Source organism: Simochromis diagramma, unplaced genomic scaffold (assembly GCF_900408965.1).
Source record: "Simochromis diagramma unplaced genomic scaffold, fSimDia1.1 OVJJ01000602.1, whole genome shotgun sequence".
In the NCBI taxonomy this organism is placed as follows: Eukaryota; Metazoa; Chordata; class Actinopteri; order Cichliformes; family Cichlidae; genus Simochromis; species Simochromis diagramma.
This window is the reverse complement of record NW_024387040.1, coordinates 9,869,730-9,893,193: the sequence shown is the minus strand read 5'-3', so window position 1 is coordinate 9,893,193 and position 23,464 is coordinate 9,869,730. Positions and strand designations below refer to the sequence as shown.

Below are 23,464 nucleotides of genomic sequence, written 5' to 3'. Positions count from 1 at the left end.
ATGGCCTCGCTTTTACTTCGCTTCAAAACGAATCGAATGCACACAAATGCGATTGGAAGAGGCAGGGAGGTTACTTGTACACAGTTCATGTGTCAGGAGCTCATCTGTGTCTGTCAGAGATGGGTAGATGTCAGCAGAGGCATTGCTTCCTTCTCTTGACAGGGCTTGATCACTGCTCTTATGAGAATTGCGCGCTCCCAGGCTTCCCTCGCCCTGCTCTCATTTCCCTGTCTCTGACACATGTTCATTTGCGTGTCTCTGACATGCGGATCATGTTGCGCACGTACGGGGCCGTGGCCTTTGATCCTGAAAAGGCAAAGAGAGGCGCCCCGGCACCCATGAGGAGGATGCTCCACGCCCACAGGCGGAAGGAAGTTTCGAAGCTCGATTTGTATCGCCGCTAGTAGCGGACCATGCGGCTGAGTCAAATGTGTTCTCCTGTGTTATGATCAGCAAAATTGAAGTCTGCGGTTTTGTGCTTGAGTGCGAGACACTTACACGTGAAGAGGGGGCACAGGCGAAGGATCGTAGATGTACCGTCCCTGGGTATGTCTGTCGTCGATTGGCACAGGAGGGTGGAAGGTGGGGAAGAACTGTGGAGCAGCTGTGCGGGACAGAAAAGATAAGAAACATGAGCTGTTTTTCTTTACAGTTTATAAAAGTCCCAGTTCTCCTAAAATACGTCTGCAAGTGGATCCATTCCCTCCTCGGCTAATCTAAATAGCAGCAGTAATGAAAGGCAGTGGTTGATGGCTATCTTTCAGCGGACCCACCCAAATGAGACCTCATTAAACGCGCCGAGCTAAAAGCTGCGCTGCTCGAAAAATGTTAGCTGAGGAAGTCTTTGTACATGTCTCAAGGCTGAGAGAACTCAAAATAAACAGGGATAAATAAGCGTAGGAAAAGCAGCCAAATGGCACATTTCTCACCGTGCCAAGCATAATATGGTTTTGTACAAAGGATAACATTTGAGTACAACCACTGAAACGAACAAAATGGGAAACAAAAACATCCTTTTCCATCTTGGTGTTTTATCACAGAGAATCCAGAGGCTTCTTTCACTCTCTCGCCCCCCCCCACCTCCAGATAAAACATTAAAATATTTGTATTACATGAGTTTTCAAGCCTTTTCTTTACTTTTACAGCAGAAATTGAAACTGCTGTGCCACAACCAGGCTGACTTTGCACACGTACGCACTCATCGTCGAACCCTGACTTGCACTCGTTGTTATATAGTTGTAACTTGAAGCTGAATTTGTGTGTCGCAACCGTGCATCCACTGTTGGACGAGTCGAAACAAGCAACCAAAAGGTGCCTGCTTAAGTTTTGACACGTTAGGTTAAAGTGTGTATATCAAGGCAGAAACAGCAAATGACCATTGCGCACGGATTAACTGCATCTCACTGCTAGAACATTAGCCACTTTATTACCTGTGTTACTGAGACCAGTGCCAAGTTGCATTATCATCCCCCCGAGGCTAAGCATGTGTCAACATCTGTATAACGTCACGCAGCAAGTCTCTGAGGCTGCTAGCTATATATATATATATATTTATATTTTTTTTTTTATGGTTGTAAACATTTGGAAGCGTGAGCCAAAAGGGCACATTGCCAAACGGTGAGGTGCCCAACAGCTCCGCGAGTGTTGAGCCATGACAGATTCAGCTGCATCGTTGGGCAATACACCAGGTGTTGATCTCGGGTCTCTGCTTACCTCATGGCTCATTTATTTACTGGGTTAATCACTGCCAGCTTGGGGCAACAGCTACAATTGAGAGGTGGTCACTTTAGTTTTGCTTAGGCTTACAGCAATGCAATGTATTGAGTCTTAATAAGAGACATGAAGCAGCAGAAACCGAGCGAGAGAAAAATCTAGATCCTAAACTAAGTGTCAAAGATCTTTTTTTTTCTGGGAAGCTCCAGAGCTTCAGTGATGATCAACACAAACAACCTGGAGCTTTAGCCTGCTTTAGTCTGTCTGCAGCAGGAGAGCAAGGCTTTCTGTTCAGTTCCAATCATTTTTCTATATCTGGCTACAAATCAGAACAACAGTCATCTCAATGCGAACCTCAAGGTGCTCTATAGTGTAAGGTAAAAACCCTACAATAACATAGAGAAACCCCAACAATCAGACGATACCCTTTGAGCAAGCACTATTCCCAACAGTGGGAAGGAAGAAAGCTCAACCAGAAGCAGGCTCAGGGAGAGGCAGCCATCTGACGTGAACGTTTAGGAGTGAGGGAAGGGAGACAGGGCTAGAGGTGAGTGAAGAAGTGCGTCATGGGAAGGCCCAAGCAGTCTAGGGTCACCTGATCCAGCCCATAATGGCATGCTTTAACAAAAAGGAAAGCTTCAAGCCAAACTAGAAGACGGCTCCACAGAAGAGGGGCCTGAAAGCTGATGGCTCTACCTCCCATTCTACTTTTAAATACACTAGAAACCACGCTTAAGCCCACAGTCTGAGAGAGACGTGCTCTAATGGGGTGGTTCATCTGTGGAGACGCACAAGTTGTTTTTTAAGAAAAGAAAGTTGCTAAAACTGAGGGCAAAGTTGCAAAGTTTGCACCCCTGCAATGATGAGTGAGAAGGATGCCAGTCAGACTTCAGGATGAAATTGTATATATATTTACCCCTTGTCCAAACAGCTCTTAAATCCAAGTCATAAGTCAACTTCTGCATCATGCTGTATAACAGTACGCTATAAAGTTCTCCAGTTTCACAGAAAATTTGTTCAACAAGTGAAGAGAAAACTTAGGCAAACTTCTAGAAAGCACTTGTGGGTTTTCATCCTGTTTTTCACAATAGCAGAGATAAGTGGTAAAAGCCTCCTCCATGCAGCTCTGGCAAGTATCTGACCACTCCGTCTCTGTCTGTTTGATAGTTCTCTCCTGATGACTCAGTTTTGGCTTGGCTCACCTCAGCTGATTCCAGAGCTGCTGAGGGCGGGAGGGATGAGGGGATGCTGGGATGAAGGGATGGGCTGCTGGTAGACAAGAGCAGAATCTGCTTTGTTTACTCTCCACAGCTCCACTCCCGGGCTGTCGGCCCTTGGCTGTCAGACTCGGAAATGAAGCATCAGGTTTACCAGCGTCTATGGGAGTAAAAGCTTCATGTTCTCTAATCTTACTCATCCCTGCCCACATAGCAGGAACTTTATTATAGCCTCTGTCATGTTGTGCAATAACAGACAGCTACTGAGGTTAAAAAAATGTGCTATCAATTTAAATACTCCACCCCTTCACCGCTGCAACGTACACCTTCATTCCTACATCCGCCGCTCCTCGTTGAATTACCCAGATCCCCCTTTTGTTTATGTCTCTGGAGCCACTCACTCAGCACAGCCCTGTACTGAAACAAGAGCCTTTTTCTCACTCCTTCCCTCCCTTCCTTCCTACTTTTTCTGCTGCCCACGACTTTACAGCATGGCAAACCATTCCGCTGAGGTTTATTTAAATCCAAGTCTGAAGTTTACTTTACCACGGCCCTATCTAAATAGAGCCTGCCACCTCTTTTACACCAAGCACAGCTCCCCATTAGCAAGGCAAACCGACCCGTGTCACTACAGGGAATGTATACAGTCACGAAGAACAGAGAGCAGAGAAAAAGAGGGGAGAGCCTCCATCCTGCAATCTATCTCCAGTGTTTCCTGTAGGGACTCCTTACTGTTTACTCCCAAACTAAATTGCCCCTGCTTCTCTGGATATTCCGGGTATTCTCTTTGTCTAATACAGAATACAGCTGGAAGGCACACGAGAAGCCAAAACACATGTCACAGTTTTTACCTTCCCACTGTGGCCACACACACCACGGCCGCTCGAGCATTCCTAAAGAAAGTGTAATCCTAACGGTTTTTCTCCCTGTTACGTATAGTTAAGTTAATTATGTTTTTAAAGCATGTCAGCCAATCAAATACTGAGAATCAGGAACTTTTTGTAGTAGCATCTTTCATAACTTTCAACTAATTCATTAGCTCTTCAGAGCTCCTCTCGAACATTTTAATGACCTCTGTGCAACTTTTCAGAGCAGCAGTGTTCATTTTTGTTTTGCCCCCCTCTTTTTTCAGTCTTTTAGGAGAAAGGATGGAAGGTATTAAGACATGATCACAAATGGGTCTTAATGAAAGGGCAATTAGAAGCAAACTTTGACCAGGCTCATTAATTCTAATTCACACAAACACTCTGTACTCAGGACCAAAAGCCAGCTTCCACCTCATTAAAGAGAGGATGGTAATTGACTTGTCCTTTATTGGACACTTGAATAATTTCAAAAGAATGGGGTGGGGGGTGGGGGTGAGGACGAGGGGAGGATAAAGCCTAAAGCACATCATTTGCAATATCCTTATTGGTTAATCTCCTTTCATAGTGGAAGCTTTGGCACAAAGCGTCTTAAACGTGCTCCGGAACGAGTGCGAGCTGATACTTTTGCAGAATTTGAGCTGTCACTTGCAATTCTGATTTGGGTGTTGATAATACAAACAATTTCCCCTTGTTGCTCTTTTGTTGTCAACTCAGCATTGTGAGTTTATTGTCTTGACGGCAAAAACCTGGGCTCCTCCTCTCCCGCGGTGAGGGTTCACTGACTCTGCTCGCACAGAGTGTCACCCGCAGCCGAGGACGAAACACTCCACCATAAACGCTGCACTTCTCATCGACGCTCCACTGCGAGAGCACAAAGAGCCAGTGACAGTTTGTCATAAGCGACTAAGGCGGAGTGAGAAAAGGGCTGCTGGGGCCTGCTCCAGAGGTTTGTGAATTGCTAATGTGGAACATATGAAGCCTGTGCCGGGGCCGCGAGTGCCAGATTTCATTATGCCACCTCTTTCCTCGCTCGTGATCTCACTGTTCAGGCATGCTCGTCTGCAGCAGGGCCCACAGTTAGAACCCAACTCTGCAACACTTTGCAGCGCGTCAAAGATGCTCAAGACTTTGTGTATTTGCACGTTTAATAGCGCACGTGTGTGCCGCTCCTTTCTGGAAGTAAGTACAAGTGGAAAAGAAGACAGAGAGTGTTATACTCACTCCTGCTACATTGTGACTTCTAGAAATAGATGATGTGAAACCCAGACAGTGCTTTCTTCGATTGGTCCATTTGAATAACTTTTCAAGCTAAAGGAAATGAATGTGTTTAAAGGAGAGACTACAGTGGTCAGGTCTTTGTACAGCTGTTTTTCCAGCTTTCTTCCATTCCATCTTTTTATGGAATAAAGTCATCTATAACTGATTTGTCTAATAGCGTAACCCCACAAAAGTCCCCATATTAGGAACTGCTACAATAGCTGTGGTTAACTCTTAGCTTTTTACTTTTTGAAATAAACTGAGCACAGGAAAATGCATTTGTGGGTTTGCAGAAATGCACATCTGTGCTAAGGTTATATGTTTGTTTGCATGTATACATTATTCTAATGTATTGGTCAACGGTTAACAAGTCGTGAGTTCAAAATTCAATGGAATTTTATTGCTAATAAATCAGTCCAGTTCAGTAATAAGTCCAGCTCAGCAACATTCCTGACAGATTGGTCGATCCGATGCTATTTCGATGCTATTTAAGCCTGCCTACAGTTGCTGCATATCTGCAAGCCACTTTGCAACCCCATCTCCACCCCCAGCTTCTTTCATGGTGTGCTCCTCAAGCTTTGAGTATGCTGCACATGGACACATACAGCTGGAGACACCACGTTTCTCTTATACTTTTTCTTAAAAGTCTGCTTGAACTTTTGGGTGGATGAGTCTGTACGGTCACAATTTATTAGGCGTTCATCCGGACGTCCACGGGGACCCTTGCACTCACTGTTTGATTTCATGCAGACGCTAAAAGACTCACTGACTTTTTTTTTGCACAGACACAGAGCAGGAACAGGGTTTGTTGAATACAGGGCTGAACCTGTAATCGATATCATCATCAGAGATTCTTAGTATTGTTTTAACTAAGCTAACCTTACAAGATTTACTTGCGACATTTGGTGCTTGCCAGGTGTTATTTTCGAACCCTGCTTCCAATATATAAAATTGTAAGAGTATTAGACCATATTTTCCTCTTTATGGCATATCTGCAGACAAGCTTTACCGTGAGTACTCAGAGTCTGCTCGAACTATTACATGATTGGTGCGTTTAACACTTCTGATCACACTTGCTTCCAGAGATGTGACGCTGAGCCTCTCATCATTATCAGGCCGGCCAGAGATGGAGATTGAAAAAAAAGACTATCAGCAGACATAGTTTGGAAGCTGCCTCTAAATTCCCCCTGTGATCAATCCTTTCACACCCCGCCTCTCATCATGTTTGCTTACACTGAGACCTCAAGCTGTTTGGACATGTAAATAACACTTTTGGAGACTGTTTAGCTAAGCTCAATGGGAGTTGCTGTTGACTTTTGGAGCGCTTTGCTTAATTACAGGTCCCAGATTGTTTCAGGTCTAATGGCCTAATTACCGCTGTATAAATTAGCCTAATGTTCGTGCTGTGCAGAGCTTTCTCCGCTGTATGTAATGCTCGGGCACGAGAATAGAGAAAGATAAAAACAAGCCTTTATTCAGCAAAGACCAACAGTGAGAGTGAGGCAGAAGAAAGAAAGCAGAGAGGTTAAATAAAGGAAAAATGTTAAGTGTTGGCTTGCCAATCTCTCTGCCATTCATCATATGTACGAGGCTGGCAGATCACACTCTGCCCTTCCTCTGTAAGTCAATAGATTTTTTTTTTTTATCTTCTCTTCTGTTCGTGCTTTCTCTGTCTCTCTTGCTCAGTTGCTCTCACACCATTAAACACAAGCAGTCTTTCTTTTGGTAAAAAGCAATTAACACAGCGGAAAAGAAAAACAAGGCAGAGAACGGAACACGAGCGTGAAAGAGAGAGACGTCTGCACGATAACAGGCTTTCTGTTTGAGCATACATTCCATCGCTACTCGCTGTCAGACGTCGACTGAACAAGTCAGTCAGTGCCCGCAAGTCTGTGCATATTTGCTCTGAGACTTAATGTTCAAACAGATTATTTATTTGTTAAGTACTGGATCTTTTTATTTTTTCCCTCCAGGGGTTTACTTTGCTCATACACCACCTGCAGGACATGCAACAATTCCCTGCCAGACTTTATCTCAAATTTTTAGAGGATTTACAGATGACTACCCATTAAAATATGTATCCAATTGCAGGACATTTAGACATAAGTTACACAAATAACTCAGCAGAGCTCCACATCTGCAAAACATTTACGAACCAGAGTCGTAATCTTAACAAATTGCACTCCAATCTAAGGATTTTTTAATGCTAGAGAGTGGAGCTAAGCACGCACACATCTCTGCCAGGGGCCCCCAGCACTACCCAACCTCAGCAATGCACCCTCTTTTTTTCTCTTCCCCTGTATCCTAGTAAGGTTATTTCACTGGGCCTCTCTGGAGCACCCATCTATCTCTTACATTTCCCGAATTTCTCCAGATTGGGATAAGCCCGGGAGTAGAACAAAGAGCTACGCGTTGGCCCTCTCCCCTCACTCCCGCACCCTCTCTGCCCTACTCCACCCTCCAGCCTCCTCTCCCCGACTCGGCTGAGAAAAGACGCAGCAGTTTACCAGCTAAAACTCCACACTACACCTCTCTCTCCCTCCACCTCCTTCTCTGTATCTCTTGCATCTGTCTATCTCCTTTTCGGCAAACAATGACGACTCAGATAAAAGGGAGTCGATTTAAACCTCAGGTTAACTCAGCAGGACTTGGCTACATTTATTTTGCTTCAGCTGCATGATTTATTCCACTCAAATTCAAGCTCAATACTGGGCTTGGAATTTTTTGAGATCTTTATTTAGAAAAGAGTCCACTGATGCATTTAAATGCCTGTATTAGAGAAAATGCACGATAAACTACTCTGATACAAGCCGAGGTCGTATTAGAGAGTGTGTTCACGACTGTCCATGCTGCATCAGGCTACCAGGACAGTCTGACCCTCTATGCGGTTCAGTGTCACATCACATCCTCAGGCCTCTATATGCAGGTGATACCAAAACTGCATGTGGCTGTGTGACAGTGACTGCGAGGTTAACACACCTGCATTCTAATAACACACAGACTGGACGCCGCCGCCTGGGGAAAATGGACGACTATTCAATTTTGACTCACGCTGAGAGGCCACTGACCGCAGCAAGCAATGTTAATGTAGTTTGTTCGCTAAATGCATTTGCTGGTAGCCATTGTTGTTGTTAGTTCACCTCTGGGTCTTGATTAAGAGAATAAATCCCTCACAGTGAGTGAGAAAAGCCCGATAATGTGACTTAAAGTGGGAAATACAATCTGAGAGAGCTTTAAGTATGAGCAGACAAAATGCATCACATTACTTAACCGCAAAACACTCTGTTCCACTTCATTTTTTTCAAAACATGACCTGGAATCTTTTCAATGTTCTTCTTCCTCAATAATCTTCAATTTTCAAATCCATGATATTATATAAATGCTGGTGTCAAAGAAATGCGTAGCAGTCCTGTGGCACCTGTGTCTTGACTTATTGCTGGATGCCAGGAGATAACGCTGCGTGTTTAAACCTGCCTCTTTTTCTGCTCATGGAAAAATTATACTTTCACATACGTTTTAATGGAACACTCTCAAGAAGAACGTGCTAAATATAGTGTGTGTGATGAGCTGGAAATGAGAACTGTCTCACTACTGACATAAACCTGGCACCGAGGCCACGGGCCACCATGCATATTTGTGATATGCCGGCAGCTTTGACTGCAAGGTATTTGACGCCCTGGGAATGAAAACAAGCTGGCAAGTCGAAAGCCAACGTGAGTTAATTTTCATGCATTTTTCATGCTGTGAAACCAGCAGCTAGAACATGTGAATTAAATCTAACTAATCATCCATTTTCATAACCACTTATCCAGTGCAGGCTATCCCTGCTGACACAGGGCGAAAGGCAGCGTATGACCTGAACAGCTATCGTAGGACTAACAGAGAGACAGATAACTCACATTTGGGATCACCCATTAACCCAACATGCACATCTTTGGACTGTGGGAGGAAGACGGGAGTTCCCAGAGAGAACCCATACACTCAAACTCCACACAGAAAGGCTCCAGCTGGCAGGCGGTTTCAACCCCATGGCCTTCTTTCTGTGAGGCACAAGTGCTAACCAATGCAGCACCACTTGATTGCCCAAATCTTTTATCACCACAAACATTCAAAACTACCAGTGCAGTCCTTTAAATATCTAGCTCAGAAATGGCTTTTTCTCCCTGGGCTGAGTGGCTGTTGCTCTATCTTCCACTGAATCCAGACATTAGACAAAGTCTGCTCAGGTCTCTAGAGGTATGTGGCCATTATTTGAGGCGGGTGGAAGGAAACTACGTGTCACAGAGTAAAGACAAAGCCCAGTGTTACAACAATCAGACAAATGGCTCCTGGGCTCTGTAAGACCAAATACAGTTTGATGCCTCTGGAACATTTGGGTCTTATGAGTAAAACACCATCTGTAACTCTGAGTCTCCTTCCTCTTCACTCTTTGTACAGTGTGCTTTGCTGTCACCTTACCCTCTCTTTCACCCTCTCACTCTTGCATTGTATTCCTAATTCCTTCAGTTAATCCCAGTTTCTGTCTATCTCTGTTTCTTTGCCTCTCTCGTTATTCAAAGCACATCCTCCCCGATCTCTCCCTCTTTCCCTCCTCACAGCATCCCTAAACAAGGACAAAGTTGTAATCCATTTACTACACTGCTGTCAACAGATTCCACCCAAATAATCCTAAAAGACTCAGAACCAGGCCTAGGTACTATCAAGGGAATGGCAGGAACAAGGAGGCGGAATGCACAGGGGACGGATGCAGGAAAAGAGGGAGGAGTGAGAAGAACATACAAGGGGTGTGGAGGAGTACAGACGGAGGGAAGTTGTGTCACAGTGATTTGAGTCTTTGTCACGCAGGTGGCGCCCAGGGGTTCCCTCAGTCTGGGCAGAGAGACAAACGGAGGCCCATGTAAACCTTAAAGAGGATTAACCCTGCCGGAGCGCTTTAATGAGACCTGAAAGTGCCGGGCACCGGAGAGCCCCGCTGATTGAGCCGCGCTCCAGTCGGATCCCAACGGTCCGCCGGCCCAGTGGCCCAGCAGCGCTGCTGCAGCCCCGTGGCCTACAGCTGCCCGCTCACACTGAGCCACATCAAAGCGGCCCGTCTGGGAGAACCCCGAGATGGGAGGGAGGGGAGGAGGGGTGGGCATGAGGGAGGTGGGGTGTGTGCGTGTGTGCACGCAGGAGAGGTGGGAGGAGGGTGCCTGGATGGAGGAATCCCTTATCTCGTCCTGAGAGGATGCTGCTCTGTGGTGCGAGATTGTCTGGAGCTGCCACCTGTCCCAGGCATCTTTGAAGGCAACACTAAAGCCTGTGATGGGCCTGACCTCCTTGAGCTCCCATTCTTTTATGTCTCTCTTCATTTTCTGCTTTGTTACACCCCCCCACCCCCTACACTCTCTACTGCTCTTCTCTCTACTTCTTAGCCCTCTGTCTCACTTACACCCTCATACTCAGCCATGCCTCCCTTTTCGTCTTTCTCCTCTCTCCAGCGATATCTTCCACTTCACCACGCCGTTAGAAACATTTTAATTATACTATGTTCATCAGCCTCTTCTTCATGTAGAACAATATATACTTGTGACCCTCCAGAGACAAGAGCAAGATACGGGTTGTTGGTTGGAGGGATAAGGGTGCTTATCTTTGGCACTATGTGAGAGGAATGCAAATGAAAAAAAAAGTGATGAGATATGGATTCAGAAGAAACATGTCGGACTCTATCATACTGGTGAATACGGGGTAACTCAAAGCGGAGAGGAAAATCTTGTGATATTGTGGCTTTAACCGGAGAGCTGAGGAGAAGCCCTCATGGGTATTTAGTCTTCTTCTTTTCATAATTTGGTGCTTAATGTAAGCAGGAGGGAGTGTTTATTCTCCTTTTGGATGGACAAGACACAACAAATCTTCATTTTTAAGCTTTCCCGTCGACAAAGCGCCATTGTTCCTATTTGCATCTGCGACTCGATTAACCAATCACATTGGAAAAGAGGGTAAACACACTGGCAGATGATGCTACAACGGCACTGAGAAACACTGAGAACATCTTCAGTCCTCTAGAAATTCTTCTTAATTCTTCTTAGCTCCTTCACATTTAATCTCGTCATTGTTAATAGGAACTGCTACTGTTCAGAGATATGCCGTTTTCACACACACACACACACATCAGCTTTGTGGTAAAAGCGCCGCATGACCTTAAGATGGTATGAAAGTGCATTCTTGAAGCACTTCAAACTCCGCTTAACCCTCTTAAATCATCAAGAACTACAAAGAGGCACATGCATGTGAGAATACTGCCTATCTTACGGTGCGAGATGCCTCTAATAAGCTGTATAAAAGGGGATCATCTGATTATCCCTGGTGTGCTGGACCAAGGGGCCACGGCAGAGCACAGGCCCATGTTGTTCTTTTTTGATGAAAGGAGGTGGATGGAAGGGATCCCTTTCCATCGCCTGCAGTGTGCCCCAGGCTTCTCTGTGCCGGCACACCACTGGGGGACTGCACCATGCCACCACGCTCAAAAAGCCAATATTGAAACAATCACAAAGACAAACACTTACCCTTGAAACAGGCACGTGTCCTCTCACCCCAGGCTCTCCTCAGTTGTTTGAGGGGGGAGGATGTTTGAACCTGCATCCAAGCCGGTTGTCACATTTAAACCAACAAGAGATCAGAAAGTTTGTTCTGTGAGAGCACTCTGCTACTTTTTTCTCCTCGTACACATGCACACACTTTATACTTTACATCATACATAGCGCACAGTGCTTCCTCTCTCTGCCACGTATAGAAAGGCCCTGTGCAGTCCATACGAAGTGAGCGACCAAGGACTGTAATTAACTGTAGCGAGGCCAGGGCCATTGTTGTGTGGATCACGTACAGTTTGATGACAGCTAATTCAGTTCAGTGGTCAGCTGCATTTTGATATAGAGGCAGACAGAATGACGCCGGGGCAGCGGCCGGCGTGCTACGGCCGAGTAGACCTGAGATCAGCTTGGCGCAGCGGTTCAGAGTTTAACCCCTGTGACTGGACACCCACCCCCCTCTCCCTATAACCATAAAATCGTGGAACAGGTTTTACACCACGGCTCAGCGTTCCCGGTAGCTTTCCCCAAACACAGGGCCAGTATGAGCCACGCAGTCACCTTTGACCAGGATCAGAGAGCAGGATTCCTCCGGCCAAAAGATCCATACCTCCACCGCCTGTGCTTAGCTCAATTGGTTTCTGAGATCAGTCAAGGACAGCAAGGCTTTGGTGTGTGGGGATTAAGCCCTTGCAGCCAGATCTAGGCTAGATTTTTAAGGAGCTAAACCGAAGACTATTGAACTGATAGTTATCCATCACAGCCTGAAGATACTTGCTGTGCCTGCTCTGCCCAGACTAGATATAACACAGCAACAAAACTTCTCACTTCAGGGACGAAATTCTTTAGCATCATCTCTAAAGCTTTGCAAATTTACTGGTTGCATTCATCAACCATTCAGAGTAGTTTCAACATTTGTAAGAAAGCCATTGAAAAGCACGCGATTTAAGTCCCTCCATAGATGTGTTTAGGCTGGCAAAGAAGGGAAAGATGAGAAACTTTAAAAAAGAAAAAAAAGAGGATCCCTTTGGAGGAAGCAGAGATGCGTCGCCAGCAAGTGGGCTCACTGTTGCTGCACGACCACTGACCGGCTAATCAGCACACAATGTAGACAGATGTCAGCGCACAGCGTCGCATTCACACTTCTACACAATTAAAGATCTTAAAAAAAAAAGACTTCTCCCTCATTAATCCTCATCTCAATCCTTTCTCCTTATCCTGCAGCAAAGCCTCATGTATTAGCGTTGTGGTAAGAAGGATATGGACTCTTATCCAGTGTTTGCCCAAGAAAAGCGGCTAAGACTCAGGCATCACCACGATTAGCTAATGCTAACAATAGGAGCAATGTTTCCTTGGTGCCTCCTCTTTTCTGCGCTGAAGTGGGTGTTAAAACCAGAGTAAACAGAGACTTAGGCCAAGGACATAAGAAGAGTGGGAGATCACAAGTCTGGGTGAATAGCGCAGATTTACTCAGAGCGCGAGGCCCTGAAGATAAACCCCTCTTTCGGTCTCTTGTGGTTGCTCGACTCCCACACCTCCCAGAGCTTCGCCACCATGTTAACGACCCATCGGCCAGGTGTGGTGAGGCTGCAGGTGCCATCGCATTTAGGCACATTAAGCACTGACACACACTAGCGGTAAGAGTAATCGGATTTACCTGGCTGTCTGCTGCATGGCGTGGAGCGCTGTGCAAGCGCAGCACAACGGCTTAGGGCCCCCTCTCCATCACACACACGCACACACCTGGGATGAATTAAGGAGGTGACAAAGCCCTCATAGAGAGGGACTGCCACAGGAGAATTAAGTGTGTGTGTGTGTGTGTATGTGCAAAATATGTGTGCTCAATTGTGTACTGAACCAGAAACCAGAACAGGAGCCCGTAGCTTTTTACACCTTGTGGTGCAGGAGTGGCGACAGATGCTATAGGCTCCTGGTTCAAAGCAGCCGAAGAGCAGGGGTTGGGGAGGGGGCGGCAGAGGTTTAAGGGGGACCCCTTTCGATCTGCTGACCCCTCAGATCGTCAGAGCTCATGGGGATTGAGCTCTGGTACGGGGTTCAATCAGACAGAATGGGACCGCTGCCTTTAGGAACTCCCCATGTCCTCAACACCTGGGGCCAGAAGGAGGTGTTTTACACAGCAATGCTCTCATCTCAAATCATAAGTCTTCCTGAGCGAAGGAGAGATCATAGAAACATCAATGAAAAACACCAGAAGTCACTGACACCGACCTTGTTGGTGTTTTCATTCTTCCCTGAACACCGGGAATCAACTTTTTGTGTAATTCTTAAATATTTTTTCTTAGTTTATTAATATTTTTTATCATGCCTGTGATAATTTGGCAGATCCCAACATGATATGTAAATTGTTTGTTTTACCTGGTCGACACCAGAAAAGAGAGGAACATAGTAAATCTTTGTCTTGAAAAACCAAAAACTGCAAGAACCTTGCTGCAGAGGGAGACTAAAATGTCTGTGCATCATGCCTACACGTGCCTACACATCCCAGCATCACTGCTATCACAGTCCTCTACTCCTGTCTGCTCCATACGTCTGCAGTCTTCCACCCTCTCGAGTCCTCGTGCACGAAGAATTCCCCTTGAAGCTCTACAGCCCTTTTGACTTTTCCTGCTGCTTTTGAACTCTCCATTTCAAGACTGTGACTTTTCCACATGACCCCAAGCCTCAGACTTAACCCCCTCCCCCCAACCCCCACCCCTCCAACCTTCCTGACTCCTACCCCAAGGCTTCAGTGGTCTGGAACCACCAGAGTTCCTTCACACATACCCACACACATACATAAAATGAGAAGTGGCAGTGTTGCTGAGTTAGGTCAGGATGTAATGGGCAGTAATGTTCTGCCCTCGAGGGTTCTGTCCAGAGAACTGCCTGGTTTTAAGTAACCTTTACCTTAAAGAGGCACCTTGATGACTCTCAGGCACCCAACCACGATGGAGAAGCAGTTAATGAAGTGGCTGAATAAATAGAGTTACAGTATAAGGTTGGGGTCCACTGGACTTTCATTACTGCCGCTGGATTAAAATCCTTCTGGCGCACTCCTCCTGCTCCCTTTCAGCGCCAGTATAACCAAACTAAACAAGCTATCACATCAAATCCTTGTCTGCAGTTAAAGTCCTGGCCACCAGATTAACTTCCAAATCAGCCCCTTTGCTCTCCAAACACCCTTCTCCAGCGTTTCTTTTACTTAACCGCCGCTATGTGTCTCACCTTTTCTTGGAATTATCTTTGCCAGCTTCCTTCCTTCACCCGATTCTCTCGGGCTTTGTCTCTGTGAGTCTCTCTCGCACTCTCTCCCTCTCTGTGTCTTCCTCTGCCTTTCTCTCATACAGTCTCTGAGTCCCAGAGAGACCAAGAGGCAGAGTAGGGGGTGGTGTGGTTTGACTCTGCGTTGCTTTTGGGCTTTGAAGTGTGTGTTGATGAGAGAAAGCGGAGTACTGTGTTCAGACAGGCCCCTAATGAGGGAATTAAGAAGCTACGCTGGCCGTTCCCCATACTAACTTCCCAAGCGCAACACAAGGCGAGGGTGCGTGCGTGCGTTCACAAGTGTGTGTGCCTGTATCTGTGTGCAGAGGAGAGACGGAGTGTAAGAGAAGGGCTAATCTGTCAGACTTAATCAAGCATCTGGCGGCCCTGCCTCTCACCTACAGTAGAAAAGGGAAACTTGGCTTCAGCATTACGGGTTCTGCAAGCATGTCCTTGAGCTGTGTAGCTTCTCAACTTTACACGTTAAAGTTTCAAGTTTACCATTTTAAAATGAAGTGAGCGGCTCTTGTGTTTGTGGCTCATGGACTTACAATAGTGCGAGTCTAGGTAGCCGTTGCGGGGGTCCATTGCAAACAGCGTGCCCCGGTATGGAAGTGCATGGTCAGCCAGATGTGGCAGGGAACCGTGCTGCTCCTTCTTGAGCAGGGAAGGGCGTTCCTCCGTAGACGTAGAGGGCTCCTCATTTATGCTTCTGTCAGGGGCGCCAGGCGTCGGGACCTGAGAGCTGATGGCGTTGCGCCTCTCACGGTGGTAAGGCGTGCCTGAACTCTCGTCCTCTGCGTGGACATGAAGACAGAAAGACAGGAGAAGAATCCAGTGTTATAAATTTGGAAGGGCAACACATTTTTCTTTTAAACAGATATCAGAATAAAAGCTGTAGCTATGAACGCTGCTCATGTAGTGGGGGAGCTCATAAAAGGAGGAGCTGCTTTGCACACCTGAAACCTACGGTAAATCTGCCTTCCTTCAGCCCCTGGATATGAGAGTTCAGAAGCAGTCAGCGTATGAGCAAACGGACACCATGGAGGAAAAAATTCCAAACATCTGAACAAGTGTTTAAATTCACATCTGTCTGCTCTTTTTATATAAAAATAAATTCTCATGAAGAAAACAACTCAGGCGTTCAGTCAGCATTCAAAGATGCCCGTTAGCAAGCATCACTGGCTACACCAACCCCACCCTGCTTCAGTCTCCAACCAACCCCCACCTTTCACTCTTAAACTAAATCTTTTTTTCTCTTTTTCTATCTGTGTCTAAGGGGGAAATTAGGAGGCCCTCTGGAGAAAGCTGCTTGGCAAGCTGTATAAAGCGGATAAATGTGGAGCTGAGTTCAAGGGCTAAGCTCCACCAGAAAGACCTGACCTCTGACCCCTTGGCTTGACCTCTGAGATGACATATATAAGGGTCAGTTATCCTCGTGACCTGGCATTAGCCCTTTCTGTAGTCTGATACCACAGAGACTAACTCAGAAAGAAACATGCCATCAAAAGTATGTCATTTTTTTTTCAACTGGGTTGATTTAATCTTTAAAACAGGAGGACGTAAATCCTGCCTGATGATTTAGGCCCGGACGTCATGATGCTCAGGGGCAGACTGAACTGGGATATTTTAGTGAACAGCACTTTAATGTGTTTGTGGGAAATTCTGCAAAATCACTGGTGACATGCTAACTAGATAGGCAGGCCAGAGCTTAAAAGAGTGTGATTGTTTGTACGTGGCCTATTTTAAGCATTATTTTTGTTTATATATATTTTGACATTTTGCACTATCAAAAGGGTCAAAACATGAATTCCAAATGATCTTCAATAACACGTGATCTTAGGGACTTGGGTACTTTCTTAGGTTTTGCTTTGAACTGAGACATCTGTATGTTATAGATTCAAAACAATCATCATTTGTCAAGAGCAAGCCCTTGCTTTTTTGCCCTGAGCCAAATCCTTCAGTTCCAGCTTGTGTTGCCCGCAGGTCTCCATGTTCAGCCCGGGTTATATGCAATTATGAGTTCACCACTAAGGCTGCTGGTCATCAGTACACTCCAATGTTCTTTCTTGTATTAACGCTTCTCACCGGGAACCTGGCAAAATACCGTTGTGCTGGCGCCAGAGGTACTGCAGTATTAGCAGCCTAACAGCGTGAGCAGCTCCCCCACTATGTGCCGCAACCCAACAGCATCCAACTGCCAATTAAGAAACAGAGGCGAGGGCCAGATTAAAGAGCGCACTACCTTAAGCACTGAAGAGTGCTGCTATAGAGCTGTAGCACTTCACAGAAGAAGAGAAGCGATCAGAAAGGAGGAGGTTAAGAGAGAAAAACAGAGAGGGAGAATGAGATTGAGAGAGGCGAAGAGAGCGAGAGAGCAGGAGGAGCAACCCAAGGGTCCTGCTTTTATTCCCTTCACTCTCCCACATCCATTACCTGCGTTTGGACCAGCGTGCCCTCGTGCAGCACTGGCAGCAGTTTCAAGGATTCTTAACGCGGAACTGACAACCAGAGAAGCAAGGCGCTCTCATCCCCGGGAAATGACAGTGTCAGTTATGATATAAGTATTTAATCCTATACTGCACAGCCAGTGATCTTATTAAGGGAATAATGCAACTTATACGGTTAAAGCTGGATTAATAGGTCTGCGCTTGCAAAGCGCAATATTAACATAAAGGGATTTCAGAATTGGGTTCATCTCCTGACATGAATTGAGGAAGTCGAGACTGTAAACTATGCGGGGAGCGAGCGATGCTAAGGGCAGAGCGTGTGGCTGTGTGCAGCTCCGGCTCCTACTGTGCACGCTCAATTCTTTAACATCCAGAAAAATCTAGCATTACATCTGGGAAAGTAGAAACTTTCTACATATTCATGAGCTTGTTTTTGTACTTTCATACATATATTTGATGTTTTATAAATACATTCATCACTGGGGCTTGACATGGTGTAGCGTGAAGTTATGAAAAACTACAAAGGAGACTCAAGCGTTTACTTTTTTTAAAAAAAAATCTATACTTTACATTTCTATTTGCCAACTATTTCAGTGAGCACTACTCTTCTTGTCCTCGATCTTTCGTGTTCTGTCTTTTTCTTTCCTTTTACTTTCTCGGTGACCCCCACCGCTATTCAGATGTGTCTTTCTCCCTAAAGGGAGGTCAAGCGACTAATAGTTCAATCACAGCACTGTCACAGTACCACCATCCCCCCCTCCAGTCACCCCAGCAAGCCCTGGGTGGGTTTCATCATTCTACCATATACCACCTAGAGGGAGTTCATTACATCAGTTCATAGGACCTTAAAGAGTTAAACAAACACTCTGCAGCACAAGGGTCAATTGACTCCTTGACTCCTCAGTGGAGGAAAGCGAGTCTCTGGTAAGGTTTTTCTTCTATGCTGCTTGTACCTGGCGAGTGGAAACTTTTTACATCCTTCTAACGTGTTGAGCATCTGTCAAGAAATGAGGTAATGAAGACAGAGAAGACACAGGTAAACACATGCAACTTTGAAAAGTTCAACCCTGCAACACTTCTCCAACTCTGACCATCAGCCCAGCAGACCCTTTCCCCTTTTCCCTCCCTCATTTTTCATTCCTCTTTTATTTCCCTCTCTTTTCCCATGGTTGCCGCATCCAGTCCTCTACCAGTTTGCAGGTCTATTCAGCCCAACACAAAAGCAGCAGGCCGGTCCTCTGTGGACCAGAGGAAAAGCATGCCTCTCAAAAAAACAGAAAAAAGAACTATCCCGCTCTCTCTATGGTGATTGAATTTCTTAACATCTTTTCAAAAAGCGCTTAAATGCCTGGAGGCGAGAGGAAGAAACAAGCTAATGGTGGATGGGGAGCACTGAACAAATTTCAGAGCCCTTTCCTGCTCGCGTTTGAGGTTGAAAGCGAGCTCCTGCCTTTCAAGTTTCAAAGTCCTCCTTCCTCCCGCAGTGTCACTGAAGGATTTGAAAAGAAGGTAATTGTGCTCACTGCCGTCCTGATCAGAGCACACGCCCCAGCTCTAGTATTTCAGGAGCTTTCTCTGCCACTATAATGGTACCTGGTGCTCCATTCCTGCATTCTTCCTCCCTTACTACTCTTTCTCCTCCTTCTCTCTCTCTCTCTCTGACCCTCTACAAATGCACTCTGTATTGCTCTCACTCACTTGGTTTCTATCCTTCTTTCACCCCCAGCAAGCCGCTCATTAAATCCTAAAACCCAGGTTTCTCCCTTTTTTCCTCTTGTCTGGGGTGTCTATTGTAGGATTCTGGTTCAAATACCTTTCAAGAAAACCCTATGCATGGCCTTTAATATGGCAGTATAAAAGACAGCGTGGATGCAATGACAAAATGAAATTTTGAAAGAGATAATGAGATATGGAGTGGGGCCAGTACCTCTTAGAACTGGGCCCTGGGACAAGAGGGGGGCTAAAGTTAAGGATGCCCAGCCAATTCAAAGAAACAGCAAGTGAAACAAAACGCTCAGCTTGTTGTTTTTGAAGGCATTTTCTAGAGGCGCAGGTTAAGAACGAGGACTGTTGTTCCTCCACATGCCAATCGGTCCCTCACTCCCAACCGTCTGATTCGCCTTCCGGCCTGAACTCAGTCAGAGTCTCCAAAGTTGGGACATGCATGTTGTACAAAGGGCCATTGCGCACCATAGTTTCCCCCATCCCCAGTTACCACTTTTTCTAAAAGCTCAAAATATCAGAAGGGGTGTTCTTGTACCTCTGAGCCAAAGCCAGACATGCGCTGTATTCCACCTTCGAACTTCTCAAAGCGCTGTTTGTCAGTGGCACAAACACGTTTTGGCTGGGGAGCACATGGAGAGCGAACAAGGAGAAGAGGAGTGGAGGATATGCGGTGAAATCACAAAACACTTCTTCAAAGCTCCTCTCCTCCTGTGCAATAATCTCTTGCTCCCTTTTTCTTTCTCTTGCAAATCAACTCCCGGGAAAGACTCAAGACTCCCCAATTAACAATGAGAGGGGGAAGAAAAATTCCAGCAGCTGGCTAGAGTTTAATAAGACTACCTCTCCAAGCAGCTTAGGCTTATGTACCTGATTCACCGGCCCTGGCATTGGAGCTAAAGACAGAGGGAATCATTCACGATTAGTGCAGGCTGAAATACGAGGGAGAGAGCGAGAGACCGTTCAAGCTCTACCAAACCCAACAGCAAGCGCGTAGGGGATTACTGCAATTGTGTGAGGTATTTTTCTGATCAACTTCTTGGCTGATAGGCTCAATGCCACAAGGAGCTCGGGGCCTTCCACAGAACAAGGTTCAGTTATGCATTATGTGAAGGTTAGCGAGCCTTGATGTATCTGACTAAAAAGGTTGACTTTCGAGCAACTTCCTTAACAAAGACATCTAAATGTCAGAAGGCAGAATGAGGTCATTACTCTGATATCTGTGGGCAGGATAGTTAGCAATCCCCCAGTCTAAACGTCTGGGGAACTTCAGCAAATATAAAAGTTAGCTCCCTCTCACTCTGCACTCGTGTTTGATTCTGTCTCTGCAGAGTGAACCCGCTGTGGTACATTATTTAACTATCAGTGCCTGATTGATGCTTGGACGAATTGCAGAGAGAGGTCAGGATGTTCCCTCTCCTGGTTAGCAGTCTATTGTCGGCGGCTGATTTCCCACACAGCGTCCGCAAATGCCCTCTTCAATATTCATCTAGGCAAATTTGACGACTCCCACGTCTCAATTTGGCTCTCGGCAGCCTACGCCCCAGCCCCCTGCTCCACCACTTGCGGTCCCAGCTTGCTCTCTCTGCCGCCGGGGGTCTTCTGGGACGCACCCAGAGCCTCAGCATCTCGCAGTCCCAGCCTCCAGGCCCCGGGGCTGGGGAGGGGCAAATCAAAGCCTGCTTGGCTCCTTTCTCTTTCCTTGCGCTCACCTCAAATCAGCCTCACAGCAGGGTTGTGTCGTGCCAAGCCTCCGCCTGCCCTAAGCTACCCCTTATTCACCCATTAGGGGCACAGGCCCACCGTAGAGCTGCCCGAAACCCCACTACCATTTCATCAGGGCCACATTGTGAGGGAGCAATGAGCATCGCAGTGAGAGAGCTGAAAGCCCTGACTGTAAAAAGCACACTGATGCCTTTTTGACCACGGATAGTTACAGCTTTTAAGGTTTTTCACTCAAAGGGCACCTTGGCCTGTATTCTTTGAGGAATCAAACACCAAGAGATGCATTTGATCAAGGCTTCAAAGCAAAAAGATGCCATTTAGTGCTCTGATTGGCTCATAGACTGTATTAGCATTGCTTCAGACTGTCACAAGCCAGCTATCATCAGCCATAACCTGTTAGACCTTTGTAATGTCCTCCGCAACAATATAAAATGATTATGTGCTAGGGCAGATGAGGGCATAGTCATGTCCGCATGGGATAGTTTGTCTTCGAGGGTGGATCTGGGCACACTGCCCACCAGACCAGAGTGGGCCAGCTTTCCACTGGGCCATAGCACTGGAATCCCGCTTCTGACACCACAGTGATCCGGACCAAGTCTGTGGCACTCAGATTAGGGACGGCTCGCCAAGAGAAATGAATATCCAGCCAAAGCAAAGAAATGCAGAGCCAACAGTTGGGATAAAATTATAAAAAAAAATAATACAGTAATTTCAAGCACATCAAACATGATCCAAAATTCCACTGTGGCTATATCTCACCTTTTAGTATAGAATAAGAATTTATGAAGCTCTAAGCATGAATAATCAGCTTTTATTAGCGCAAACCTTGTGCATTTATAATTCAAATCCTCTCATGTAAACAAAATGAGTTTTTACGTAGAGAAACACATCCACACATTGGGGTAAAGGTTTTTAAGAGCCTTTTAGTGCATTGCATTGAGACATTGAGAACCCCATTAAGATGGTTTGCCCACACTTACTGGGAGTTGGATAATTAGACACTTCAAAGGCACCTGCCCGCCCTCCCAGGGGAGACAGAAATCGCCGCCCCACGACCCGTTTAAAAGCATGTTAACTCGTATCTGAGGCTAGCAGGCTAATTTAACTTTTGACATTTGATATCTGAGGAATGAGAGAGATCAGCCATTTAGCTGGAACAGGATTACCCCCCCGTACACACCCCTCCTCCTCTCCCACCCGTTCCAACCAAAACCCCCCCGCTCCACCAGTCAGGCCGGATTCATTAATTTTCTTGCTGCTAAGCACTTTATCAATGACTAGTGAACATCTAAGTCCAGAGTGGACTCTCTCCCTCCCTCACTCACTCCTCCATGGTGATTAAGCCCGTGGATGTTCAGATCTGTCCGTCTAATTCACTGCCTGTGCTGTTGCTGCTGATCTCTTCTCACACCTGCAAAGCAGCTAAGTAAACAGAGGTGAAACTTTTTTGAGAGTCAAGCTTGAACATCATTCATACCGCATCCAATTTAAACAGCATCTGACGAGGTCAAAATGCCAGAAACACTTGTACAAATAGTACAGCTCTATTGCTACTCAAACACATGTCAGCTCGTGGCTTTTATCATGGTTATGACCGTTTCCTCTTTTACTATGCACCTTATAAATAGGTGAAGTCGTTCCAGAAGCCTCTACTTTGGAAACTGTATTTAAAAAGCACTTCCCAAATGATTTAAAAATGCTGTAACAGTAGGAAGTAGGCTGATCGCCTTCATCCTATTTCAGTGACTGAGTAGACCATTTTCCACCGCACAAATTATCGTGCAGTTTTAGGGTGGGTCACAGCTTTGTGCACGTTCCCTACTGCAGGATGCACAGTACTTCTTTCAGAAAAAAGAAAAAACTGCTGGGGCTCTATGGGGATTCATTTAGGTTGAAAGCAACCAGTTTTTTATTTATAAATTAAAAAAAAAATAGCAGTAGCAAGAAAAAAAGAGATGGCAAAGAAAGGTTTGTTGGCTTCTCAGGAATTGAATGCGGGGAGATGTCAAGAGAAATCAAGAAGAATAGGTATACCTTACTTCAAAAAAGGACTATAAACATCCTTAGGATCACAACCTCAAGCTCTCCAGATTAGGAAACTACCACATGTTACAGTTACAGCAATACAGCGACAAATTACACTTAGCACCCCTGCAGCACACTCATGAATAGACCCTCATTAATGCTCTTCTTTAAAAGTTTAAGGACTAAACATACCAGCGCATTATTCGAGCACAAAACTGGATTTTAGCATTTTTTTTAAAGTACTGTCAATATTTACGTAGCAAGCACATTGTATTTTGAGAATTTTGTAACTGACCTGTTGCGTATGTATTTTGCGGAGTTTTTCTTGTCAGCATGTAAAGAAAATATTTAAATCAATCATTTATTAACGTGAGCAACAAACAGTTTAGTGCTAAGTTTGTCAATATTTAATGCAAGAAAGAAGCGTGTCTTATTTTTTGCGCTTGATATTTTAATTAACTAATAACCTTGTTCAAGGACGTAACTTTTGTAAATGACGCGTAAAACTAACCACACCTATAAGCACTATTTGGGGATTGCTTAACCACGCTCAGCCTTGCTTAATAAATCTAACCCTTACAGTTTTAGTGTTTACTGTTCTACAGCCGCCATCTTGGCTTACTTAGTCATGTTGGTGGGGTTGTTCCAACTTTCTGTCTTGA

General features: G+C 45.6%; 1 protein-coding gene across 1 annotated transcript in view; it reads right to left on the bottom strand.

Moving 5' to 3' along the window:
* Nucleotides 1-23,464, bottom strand: part of gli3 (GLI family zinc finger 3) — a 97,156-nt gene that overhangs the window by 44,201 nt on the left and 29,491 nt on the right. The window contains exons 3-4 of the mRNA XM_040043633.1: nucleotides 15,432-15,677; nucleotides 499-604 (exon numbers count right to left, since the gene is read on the bottom strand). Coding sequence (XP_039899567.1) covers nucleotides 499-604; nucleotides 15,432-15,677 — 352 coding nt within the window. The remainder of the gene's footprint in view (nucleotides 1-498; nucleotides 605-15,431; nucleotides 15,678-23,464) is intronic.